This window comes from Zeus faber, assembly GCF_960531495.2.
Source record: "Zeus faber genome assembly, chromosome: 9".
NCBI classification, from domain to species: domain Eukaryota; kingdom Metazoa; phylum Chordata; class Actinopteri; order Zeiformes; family Zeidae; genus Zeus; species Zeus faber.
In genome coordinates, this window is record NC_137197.1 from 22852620 (window position 1) to 22864745 (window position 12126).

The window sequence follows — 12126 nt, forward strand, 5'->3', positions numbered from 1 at the left end:
GGGCGCGGTCGACAGCTGTGACGGTCAGATTGTAGGACGATCTCCTCTCTCGGTCCAACTCCGCGTTCAAGCATAAAACACCGGCGGGGCTGACGAAGAAAACGCCGTCTTCATCGCCGGCGGTTACGCTGAGGTCCACGTTCCCATTTGCACCTAACGGCAAGAAAACAACGTTATATATAGAAATGAGGCGTCGCTTGCAGAGCTAGTTCTGTCTGACAACTTGACGGCGCCACACGCTTCCACGTCCTATTGGGCCGGCATATTGAAGCGGCCAAATCCCTCTTGCCCTATCTGCTTGCTGTGTTGCTGCGCCCCCCTCCACCTCCCCTGCATCCACCTGTTGAGCTCCACCCTTCTATCCAATGGGGGGATTCAAGCTCATCACTCCTATATTTCTAGTTCATTAACCATGCCTATGTTTTCTGTACACCACCAAATTCAAACGACGCCACTAATAAAGATAATTTAAAATAAAATCGAAGAGTTGTCTGTCAGAAATGTATATATTGTATATGCTGTGTATTTATATATTTATATTTACATACACATAATATATATATTTCTTTATTTTTGTATGACCTACTGATAATGTTCTGAAAAACCCAATAAGACACAAAGAAAACGTAAACTGTACAAATAGATGACGTAAACTTCATTTCACTTGGGTGTCCATCCCAGACTTAGAAGAAAGGGTTAGGGTTAGGGTTAGGGTTAGGGTTAGGGTTAGGGTTAGGGTTAGACCGCACTCTTCCCTGTGCACACTCCTCCCCCTCACCATCGTCGTCATCAGAGACGTTAAGGGGGAGGAAGCAGCTCCCGGGCGGAGCGTCCTCGGGCAGCTCGGCAGAACGGTCGTCCCGTCGGAAGACGGGGGCGTTGTCGTTGACGTCCAGCACATTGAAGTAAACCCTGACACCCGAGAGCCCCGACTCGCCCCGCCGCTCCGCCACCGTGAGAACGTAGAGCCCGCGGCTCTCGAAATCCAGGCCGCGGGACAAAAGGAACTCCCCCGAGAGCGGGCGGAGCAGGAACAGGCTCTCCCCGTCGTCCCGCTGCACAGAGTAGGTGGGGGTGGGGGTGGAGGTGGGGGGCCCGGGACCAGGCAGTTTTCCTACCACTGAGCCTGGAGAACACAGGAGAGGTGGGAGTCAGTGAGGACAGACTTAAACAACATTTAAAATGCATGCTCTTCACTAAATTATATGCCGGAATAACTGGGATGTAGAACATACTGGCTCTTCTCAGAAACGGTAACAAGAGGAGGGTTTATTAAAATACAGCCTGTGATAATGACAATATGAAACTTATTTTTTGTTGTTTATTTTTCATGGTGGAAAAATCTAATATAACAATTATTTTCTTTGTATGCACATAATTTGCATATACAATAATAATGAAATAATATATATTTTTTTTAATAATGAGAAATACATTTTAAATATATGCTCTTATTAAAAAACGATCCAAAAAAGCAACAAAATACATTATTCAAGTGGTAACACAGACAGGTGTTTCAATATAAAATGAAAGGTTGCCATCGAAAAATAAACACCACTTAGAGCCTCAAACACAAACCAAATACAATACATATCATTATGAGATATTATGAATTATGAAAATATTTACAGTAAAGCTGTTGCTGTCTGTCGTTAAAATCACTGTATTTTTAGGACCTTTGACGAACCCGGTGCTGTGTCTTCTTTCACCTGGAACGAAAACACGGTTTTGGGGGCAGGTGCGTGTGTTGTCCATCTGCGGACGTGGTGCGTCACCCGGGAGGGACCGCCGCCGGGCGCCCGGACCGCAGCTTGGGCCTCGGCTGCTGCACCGGAGCCCCAAAGCAGCTGCACAGAGAGCGATGGGAAAGGGTCATTGAGGATAAAGAATAGGAAGTAGTAATCTGAGGGTTGCTGGTTCGATCCCAAGCTCCTCCTGATAGCATGCTGTAGTGCCCTTGAGCAAGACACTTGCCCCCCCCATGGCTGCAACCATCGGCGTACGAATAATTATAAGTCGCTCTGGACAAAAGAGGATAAACTGGAAATTGTAGTTGGAAATCTGGATAAATTACGATGTTATAAATAATACAAATGTTAGTTGTATATTGTTAATGTAATATTTTCTTGTGTAAAAAATAAATGTAATGTATTTCAGTTTCAACCAACCACGAGAGCAGAATAGATCATACAGACGTGGTCGAAATTGAATATTAAAGTCATCAGTGTGTTTTAATTAGTTCAAAATATAAAATTGTTGTGTTTTTGTTCCCTGAGAATGAGCCGTTCAACGTCTGCGCAGGGTGCGGGTCCTCTTCCACGGGGGCCGCCATATTGCACCACCCACAGCCGCTTTTCTACGGTAGCCCCAAAGGGACAAACCAACGACGCTGGCTCAAGAGAGGGCCTTGCGCGCTTTTCGCGGCCACCGTAGTCTCTCCGACAGGCGTTCGGTGTTCAGGTGGCTGTGATCTGCAGCCTCGCCGCCAGACGTCGCTGGATATCACACCTTCAAATAACGTATTCGCGATGGGAAATGGGATTCTCAAAAGTTACTAATAATTTGAATAATTTGAAGGCGGTTCTCTCTCGAAAATGTCTTTATTTGAACCGCGGGCATGGCAGAAATGCCTCTCAACGGGAGTTTGGGGGGGAATTAAAAGAGGTAAGCTCACCACCAAGCTGAAGAACAACCGCGTCCATGTCCCCCGGAGTCCGGGAACCTCCATCGCCGGGTTCACCGTCAGTGTGGCGCTGACAGAGCGGAACCCGAACCCTGCGTGGGAGCAGTGGGACCAGGGGAAACAAAAGCCTCCTAAAAAGGGTTGGTTTCCATGGTGACACCTAATCCTGAGTGACACACCCCTTCTTTGACACCACCCAAAGGGTCCTGCAGGTCAGCCAAAGCAACCTGTTAAGGGTACCATAGAGTGGAGAATAAATGTGTTATTATTGTTATTGTTATTTTTATTCATATTATTATTCTCATTATCATTTATATTAATAATATTATCATCATCATCATTATTATTATTAATATTATTATTATTATTATCATCATCAATATTATCATCATAATTGTTATTATTATCATTATAATTATTATTATCATTATTTTTATTATTATTATTATTATTAATAATATAATCTATATTATTTTTATTATTATTATCATCATCGTTATTATCACTATCCTTATTATTATCATTGTTATCATTATTATTATTATTGTAAGAACAGCATTCATCAGATGTGAGACAGAAATATGCAAGTGATGAACACGCCCCAAAATAAGTAATAATTCTAATAATATTATTATTATTATATACAAAACAATGCAATAAAAAGTAAAAATAACATTTAAATCTCATTTGCCAAATATACAGAAATTGCTGAAAAACAGAAAACAGAAATAGTGGAATATGTACAATATACGCATGCGACTGGAGGAACAGGGTGTTGTTGATGTGTGTGTGTGTGTGTACATGGTACACACAAGTCATCACTTTTACTCTGATTCAGTGTCACTGGTGTTGCGGAATTCTTGCTTTCAGGTCAGGTCACATTCTGCTTTTATTTGGAGCTATTCATTCATTCATCAATCCATTCATTCTTCAATCCATTTATTAATTCATTCTTCCACCCATTCTTTTATTCATCAATCCATTTATTCGTGTATTCGTCCATTAATTCATCCACCCACCCACCTATTCATCAATCCATTCATTCATCCTTCCATTCGTTCATTTACTCGTTCAAGCCATCCATTCATTCATCAATTCATCCACTCATTCATTCTCTGTGTGAAAGGAGAGAAGGGGGGGCACAAGAAACAGAAGATTTGAAATGGGAAATGACGGAATGTGAAGATAATTCTTCTCTCTCTCTCTCTCTCTTTCTCAATCAATGATCAATGATTTTTTTACTTCACATTTTATTGATGAAAGGTTTATGCACAGCATAACAGCTCAGGCAGGAGAACCGCGCCACCTGGTGGTGCAGCTTTCCAGGTGAGAGAATCAAACATTTTTTAATCTATGAGAAGCAGTGTCCTTGCTAAAACATTTTGGATAAATAAATCAATATCAATAAAATATATTAATGACAAAGGCCATTTATTTAATCCACCTGATTCCTTTTCGGGGCGGCTGCAGTCGATCCCAGATATCGTCTGAAGTAAAAGCTCATTTTTATTCTGGGATACTTTTTGTAATTAATTTCCCCATTGATGAAATGAGAAGACATTTCACTCATTCACCCTTTAAAGACAAAACTTCACCGTGGCTCAAAGAGCTGGTACGGACTGGGAACCGCATTGAATCAAGGACTTCATTTAGGCTTCAATGAAAACCATTAGTTGAATTCTCAAAAAGTCTTCACGGGCAGGCGTCAGAATTAAACTCGTGCCAGCGGTACAACAACCAAAAGTGAGTAAAATGTTTGCACTTATTCATTAAACTCAACTTCATTGTTGACACTGAACATTCGCCAGACGCCCATGGAGCCGTGCGAGTGTGTGCACGTTTATTTTAATGGAATTTAACCTTAACCTGAACGACTGGTACTGTTCCACAGTACAAGGCCACCTGCGCTCTGTGGCGATTCCTTCTTAATCTCTAAAAGTGTTCACAAGTCCAGTGCATTTCCTCTAAACCTCGCACGGGAATCCGTTCAGTTTATTTATCTGTTGACCTTCAGACTTGAGTTAAAATATAACGATTGAAAAGCAACAATCCGGGCACAGAACGGAATATTTTAACCTCATTGACTCATTTACCAAGATCCCATCGTAAAGGAATGTATGAACCTGCGTAGTTTCCATTTCAAACCTCAACGTTTTATTTCTTCTCGGTTTAAGCGTCGGATCGTGGTTTGCATGTTTCCAAGCAAAACAAAATGACGGGACACGTTTATAAAAAAAAAAAAAAACAACCTTTATTAAAGACATTCTTGAATGTCAACAGCTGCATCTGATATTAGAGTGGTATTCAAAGAATAAAAATACATTGTGACAACACATGAAAAAATATCCTTTAAAAAAGAAAAAAGATAAAACAAGAAATTCACTACAAACACAAAAATCTCATTTTTGAGTTGTACACCTAGAGACTACTTCGAATTCCGTACATTTTTTATTCTCCTCCTAAATAGTTACAGAGTATGGCTGGGATACAGAGCTACCACTAGAAAAATAAAAAAAACAAAAAAAAAGGTATAAACTTAAGATATGTAGTGTTAACTTTACAAAAGAGGAGGATAACACTGTACATCTTAAAAAACATTAAATATACACATGTTGTTGCCCAGTCGACGCCCCGGACGGTGAATTGAGTAGAATAATAAAAACAAAGCGGCGGACAGCCAAGGCGCGGTGCCACCCCCTACTCGTCGTCGTCGTCGTCGTCGTCGTCATCGTCGTCGTCGTCGTCCCCCTCCTCGTCGTCGTCATCGTCGTCGTCCACGGCGGGCGCCGGGTCAACCTTGCCCTTGGTGCGGTACGCCATGATGTCCTGCCGCCGCCAGCGGGACACGGCCGTTAGCTTTGCATTTGTTATTTATTATTTGGGGGGCGGGGTGGTAAACAAACAGAACCCGCTGGCTCGCCCTCTCTCTCACCTTGTCGTACTTCTTCTTCAGCGCCGCCGCCTTCTTCTCGTAGGGCTGCTTGTTGTCAGCAGACGACTTGTTCCACATCTCCCCCAGCTTCTTGGCCGTGTCCCCGATGGTCAGGCCGGGGCTGTCGCTCTTCACCTTGGGCCGAAAGTCTGCGCAAAACAAGAAGAACGCAGACCTGCGGGGGGAAAAAACACACAGAATATGATGTTAAAATAACGTATAGATATTATTGTGTACATATTGGGGATGGGTGAATGGACACTACGTCCGGTTTCAAAGAGGATCGATACCAAAAAAGAATCAAGTTCCTCTCTCAAAAAATAGGTAAAACAGTTTAACTCTACGTATATATTCCGTCCCTTTCGAGATCCTCTCCGCACCACGCCCACTTGGACGCCGCGTAGCGACGTGTCTGTTCCTGCGAGCCGCCTCCCGGCTCAGAGACTGTTTATTTATTCAATTTTTTTGTAAATTAACACAAGACAGAACGACAGGATGATCCGGTTACGTATTTGTTTAACTCAGAAACGTGTCACTTTGGTAATAACATTAAGAGTCAAACATGGAGACACTTTGTATGCTGCGCCCAGAACACTCATTTCAAAGGCAGAAAAATAAACACACGACAAATAACAAATAGCATTTTAAACAGAGCAGAAATATTTCTTGTTTCATATAATATCATATTAAATTAAAATATGAGTGTATAGAGTTGTGCAATTATGTATTTACTATTTCATTAGTCGTGTTATTTTTGTTAAACATCTACGAGTTATTCTTTAACCATCAACACGATGAAAAATGTAGTTTAACATAATTCAATGTATTCTGGAAATGATATGGTTCGCTACAAATACATTGAATAATTAAAGGGATATGTGTGCAAACATGCCGATCATAGGTCAAAACATTGCTCAATGTGGCTGAAATATAAAAGGCAGAAGTTGAACTGAACGTTTGTTCGGCTCTTATTGCCGAGCTGAACGATCCCACTCCAGCATGGAAACTTAAACCACACCATATCGATACCAGTGATTCTCTCCTGGTATTACTTGGTATTAGATCAAAACCAAATCGTATCGCAGACCCCTAATACATATAATAATATTTTCTTGTCAAAGTTAGCATAATAATCTCATAATCACTGTGCCGTGAAAATGTTTCAAATCCCACGTAAAATAAATAATGGAAAATGCACTTCTGTTGCAAGATCAAAATTGCAAGGCTGCACTAATTCATGAGTTCCAGCAGAAGAGCAGCTCTGCGTTCATCAGAACAAGCTGGAGTTTTACATGAATATCAGCCTAGTTTGTAGTTTTCATTTGTTTGTTTTCTTTGTATATTACGCTATTTCTTTTTTATGCCGGTCGTCGTACATGAACGCACCAATATACACAACAAATTCCCGTTACAGGAAAAGTTTGGGAAGCACTGATCCGGGGTCAAAGGTCACATGACTTATAATCCACAGTACGTACGGCGGTCTCTTGGGGGCGTTGGGGTCCTTGAAGCGCTTCTTCTTGGGGCCCTTGGGAGGAATGTAGTTCGTCATCTCTCTCTCGTAGCGAACCTTGTCCTGTTTGGCCATGTCCTCGAACTTGCCCTTCTCTTTGGGCGACATCATCTTTGGGGGGGTAAACAAAAAATAAAATTTAAAAAATGAACAAATCAACCCACACGGAGGAAGCAGACGTCGTTTAGGAGTAAATAAGGCAGCTTCACTCTACCCTCCACCGCTCAGAGCACTTCTTGGAGAACTCGGCAAAGTTGACGCTGGCCTCCGGGTGTTTCTTCTTGTGCTCCTCCCGGCAGGTTTGCACAAAGTAGGCGTACGAGGACATCTTGCCCCTCGGCTTCCGTGGATCCTTCACCATCTTGTAACTGGGAAGAGGGAGAAACGTCCGACGTTCAGACGGCGGGAACCTCGACGCGGCCGCACGCCGCTCCGTCACCCCGGCGACCGTTCAACCGATCTTCGTCGCAGTCGTAGGGGACGACTGCGACGTAGATCTCGGCAGGGGGCCCGACGACGCGCAGGGTCAAAATCCGTGCGATCTGGGACACGTGTCATATTGACTTGCTATTAATAAACTTTCAATACACGGCGAGCCGGCGGGGGCGGGGCTTCAGGACTCTGCGACCGAGTCACAAAGAGCGCCCTCCCCCGGCGCGAAACCGACGGTTTCATCTTCCACCGGGACCCAATCGCCGACATTTTGTTTTAACGGCTCCACTAAAACGTAAATAAGTGTGACGCTCAGCAACGACATTTCCCTGTCACGCAAGTTGTGCATTTTTGACCGTGTGAATTGTTGATACGGAGGTTTATTGTTGGAGCTGTGCTGCCTATGCCGCTTTCTAATTTCCAGTGGAATTTGAGGGTTGCTGCATATTGCAAATGTTCCCTGTAATTTGTTTTACTTTTATGACTATTACTGATATTATTATTATTATTATTATTATTATTATTGACTGTTTTCTGCTGCAGACACTGCAATCTCCCTCCAGGGACGGAGAAAGCCTCCACCCATCTGTCCTCTTTATGTAAAGCTGCGTCTGTTCAGATCCGTCCATTGTTTGGGTGGAGGAAGGGAAGGGGTTGTCTGGGTGACTGATGGGCCCGTTGTAAGACGACCCCCTCCCCGCCCCCCCCCTCCCCGGGGGTCTATAGCAAGAACTAAATAACAGCTAAGCCCGGCGCTTTTAAGGGCTTGGTCTCGTTCCAGGGGATCGCAGAGGACATTTGGGGAGTGCGCGGCGGAGCATCCTCCCACCGACGACAACGCATCGTGGACGCGTCACACTGGCGTTAGCATTAGCCACCTTAGCATGATTGCCCCTCTCGCTTTGTCCTCAAGGTGCTAACGTCACTACTAGCTTAGCCGCTAGTTAGCAACAAGCCCGGCGGCGCAGAGACTTTCTGCACAACACATCAAAACAAAACAAAACAAAACATTTACATAAGAATATAAACAGAAACACATTGTGGATGTGCGCCAACCCTGGAATACGACAGCGAGCCCCTGTAAAAACTAACTTGTTTGTACTGTTTTTATTTCATAAATGATATTAAATAAAAACAGGACATGACCTGTGATGCGTTTGAAATTAATTCATTGTCATGGAGCGAACATTCAAAGCGTCTCGACGAAAACCGATGAGAAAAAGCTGCAAAAACCCCGTTTAAAAGCACATTAAAAAAAACAACGAAGACGACGCACATCTAGAGCGCTGGAGTATCCGCCGGAGCCTTGTGATCCGCGGTACCACCGAGGCGTCCGCCCGCTCTGCGCCACGACCACGGACCGCTTTGTCACGACGCCGTTGCCCATGGGTTGCGCGACTTCGGCGCGGTGGACGCGGCGGCAAGCTAACGGGCTAGATTAGCTTAGCTAAGCTTGGCTAAGCTTGGGTTAGCCTAGCCTAGCCGCCAACGGCGAAAGAAAGCGGGCGCTACGCAGTTCTCCTAGTAATAATATATTATTATTATTTTTATTATTATTATTATTATTCATAATAAATGAGTTTTCGCGGGGAGGCCGCGCTGAGGCGAGTCGGCTGCGGAGTAGGAACGTGTCGCCTGACGTGAGCCCGCACATTTGCAACGCGATTCACGCTGAGTTAAAAACACACAAGTCCAGAGCGACTAACACGCAGCGGCGCGGGGTGCGCTCCCGCGGCGGTGGCGGCAGCAGCAGCACCACCACCACCACCACCACCACCACCTCCTCCTCCTCCTCCTCCAACGGCCGTAGTTACCACCGTCACGCTGCGTCTCCGCTGTCCCGGTGTCTGTCGCGCTCGCCTCGGGGACGCTCTGTCAACGCGCGTCGGACACAATGGGAGCGCTCTGCCGCGCGTGCGGAACGATGACGCCACAGTCGCGGACGCTTCGCTCGCGTGGAACGACGCGGTCGGCGGGGGGTCGGGAGTCGGTCCCCTCCGCCCCGGTTCTTTAATTGTTAAGGACTAATAATAACCAGTTGTAATCATTTATACATAACCACAAAAAAAACAGTTGTAATCATTTATACATAAATACTTTTTTTGTGGTTCTTTTATTGTTCATAACTAATAATAACCAGTTATAATCATTTATTAATAAATACTTTTTTGTGGTTCTTTTATTGTTCATAACTAATAATAACCAGTTGTAATAATTTATTAATACTTTTTTTGTGGTTCTTTTATTGTTAATAACTAATTATAACCAGTTATAATCATTTATTAATAAATACAAAAGTATTTATTAATAATATTGTGGTTCTTTTATTGTTAATAACTAATAATAACCAGTTATAATCATTTATTAATAAATACTTTTTTGTGGTTCTTTTATTGTTCATAACTAATAATAACCAGTTATAATCATTTATTAATAAATACTTTTTTTGTGGTTCTTTTATTGTTAATAACTAATAATAACCAGTTATAATCATTTATTAATAAATACTTTTTTTGTGGTTCTTTTATTGTTAATAACTAATAATAACCAGTTATAATCATTTATTAATAAATACTTTTTTGTGGTTCTTTTATTGTTAATAACTAATAATAACCAGTTATAATCATTTATTAATAAATACTTTTTTGTGGTTCTTTTATTGTTAATAACTAATAATAACCAGTTATAATCATTTATTAATAAATACTTTTTTTGTGGTTCTTTTATTGTTAATAACTAATAATAACCATTTATAATCATTTATTAATAAATACTTTTGTTGTGGTTCTTTTATTGTTCATAACTAATAATAACCAGTTGTAATAATTTATTAATAAATACTTTGTGTGGTTCTTTTATTGTAAATAACTAATAATAACCAGTTATAATAATTTATTAATAAATACTTTTTTGTGGTTCTTTTATTGTTAATGACTAATAATAACCAGTTATAATCATTTATTAATAAATTATTTTGTTGTGGTTCTTTTATTGTTAATAACTAATAATAACCAGTTATAATCATTTATTAATAAATACTTTTTGTTGTGGTTCTTTTATTGTTAATAACTAATAATAACCAGTTATAATAATGTATTAATAGCATAATCTCGCCTATCCCAGAAACACAACTCCACCCCCTTTATTTCGATTTGGAAGCCCCACTTTGTGCGACACTTTTTGAGCCTTGTATTGTATTGAGTATTGTATTCAGGTCGCTCTACCCACCAAGCCGCACTAGGTTTCAGAAACGCCTTCGTGTCGCTCAGCCGGGTCGTGATCAGTTGAGCTGCCACGTCTCGGTGTATTGCGCATCATGTCTCGGGTGCGTCGCCAAGACGTTGCGCTGCGTATTATGGACGAACGTATGAACGTGTACGTGACGGATACGCCCCTCGAAGCCTGGCTCTCGTACGAGCCCGAGAGCAAATCCTGTGCGTTCGATATTTTGTTCACGTTCTTCAATATTTTGGCCTTTATTTGTATATTTGTCTTTTTTTTTTTTTTTTTTGTTGTTTTTGTCAAATATTCCTTGTTCACGCTCTATCGCGCCACGATCGTCGCGATTCTCAGTTCCGAGTCAAAACGCGTCCGACTCCTTTTCCCCCCCCCCCCTCTGTCGATCGTCGTTCTTATTTTCCAAACGACCGGCTCAAAAAGCGGGGTCGAACCTCTGGCTTCTGCGCGTGGGCCGCCGCTCATTGGCTGCCGCCCGAACTCCTCCGACGATCCTATTGGCCGGCTCGGCTGCGTCCCGCGTGCTGCTGCTGCTGCGCGACGGCTCGTGTGCGCGGCGTTCAAGGCGCGCGGGGGCGACGGGCGCTCGGAGCTCTCGCCGCGGGGCCCCGGGAATGCCCCGCACATGGCCCGCACACGTCGGCCCGAGCGCTCACTGCGCTCCGGTGGCGGCCGGAAAAGCGGCTAACCCCACGTCCGCGGGTTTGCTTGGCAAGCTCGCGAATCGCACCAGCTACAAAATTGCATGTTTACGTGACGCGAAAAAAATAACAATAAATGCCGAGTACTTTAGACCGAACTTAGGCGTATTTAAAAACAACAACAACAACAAGAAAAGCACAAACGAACGTTGGTCACCGTCGACGTGGGCTGTGACGTCAGTTCTGCTATCTCGACAGACTCGGGTCGGGGCGAGCTACCCCGAAATCCTCGCGTGGAATTCAGGTTCTTGGCCGTTCCTTGGATATTCCCGAGCCCCGACGTGAATGGAACGCAGCATTGCTTCCCCCCCACCGACTTGACGTCACCGCCGCGGAAATAGCGCACGACGCTCCAAGCAAATGAATGTGAAGTTAAGATGATGTCATACACACGATGCAATATAAATAAAAAGATAAAGAGTGTGCACTGTCATGTGTAAACTGGCCTATCTATGGTGCAATGTTTATTTATTCATTGAATAATTCTTTATTCTTTTATTTTTGTTTTGAAAATGATCTGTCTTGTCTGCTTCTGTTGTTGGTTGTGGTTTTTCCAGAACACTATCATTTCAATGTTAAGATTTTTGTCGGCGGAAACAAATGAATTCGATTCAGATTCCTGGGCGGT

General features: G+C 43.0%; 1 protein-coding gene across 2 annotated transcripts; it reads right to left on the bottom strand.

Annotated features, from left to right (window-relative positions):
* Positions 1–4908: 4908 nt before the first annotated feature.
* LOC307235013 (high mobility group protein B1-like) lies at positions 4909–11674 on the bottom strand. Of its 2 annotated transcripts, none has more exons than XM_080006943.1 (5): positions 11656–11674; positions 7343–7496; positions 7094–7239; positions 5616–5790; positions 4909–5509 (listed from the first exon to the last, which is right to left on the bottom strand). In XM_080006943.1, exons 2-5 carry the CDS (start codon positions 7487–7489, stop codon positions 5381–5383), a joined length of 597 nt encoding a protein of 198 aa, XP_079863069.1. In that variant the 5' UTR covers positions 7490–7496; positions 11656–11674; the 3' UTR covers positions 4909–5380. The 2 variants fall into 2 exon arrangements, with proteins under 2 accessions (XP_079863069.1, XP_079863068.1); XM_080006942.1 differs by lacking the exon at positions 11656–11674 and adding an exon at positions 9375–9468.
* Positions 11675–12126: the final 452 nt, after the last annotated feature.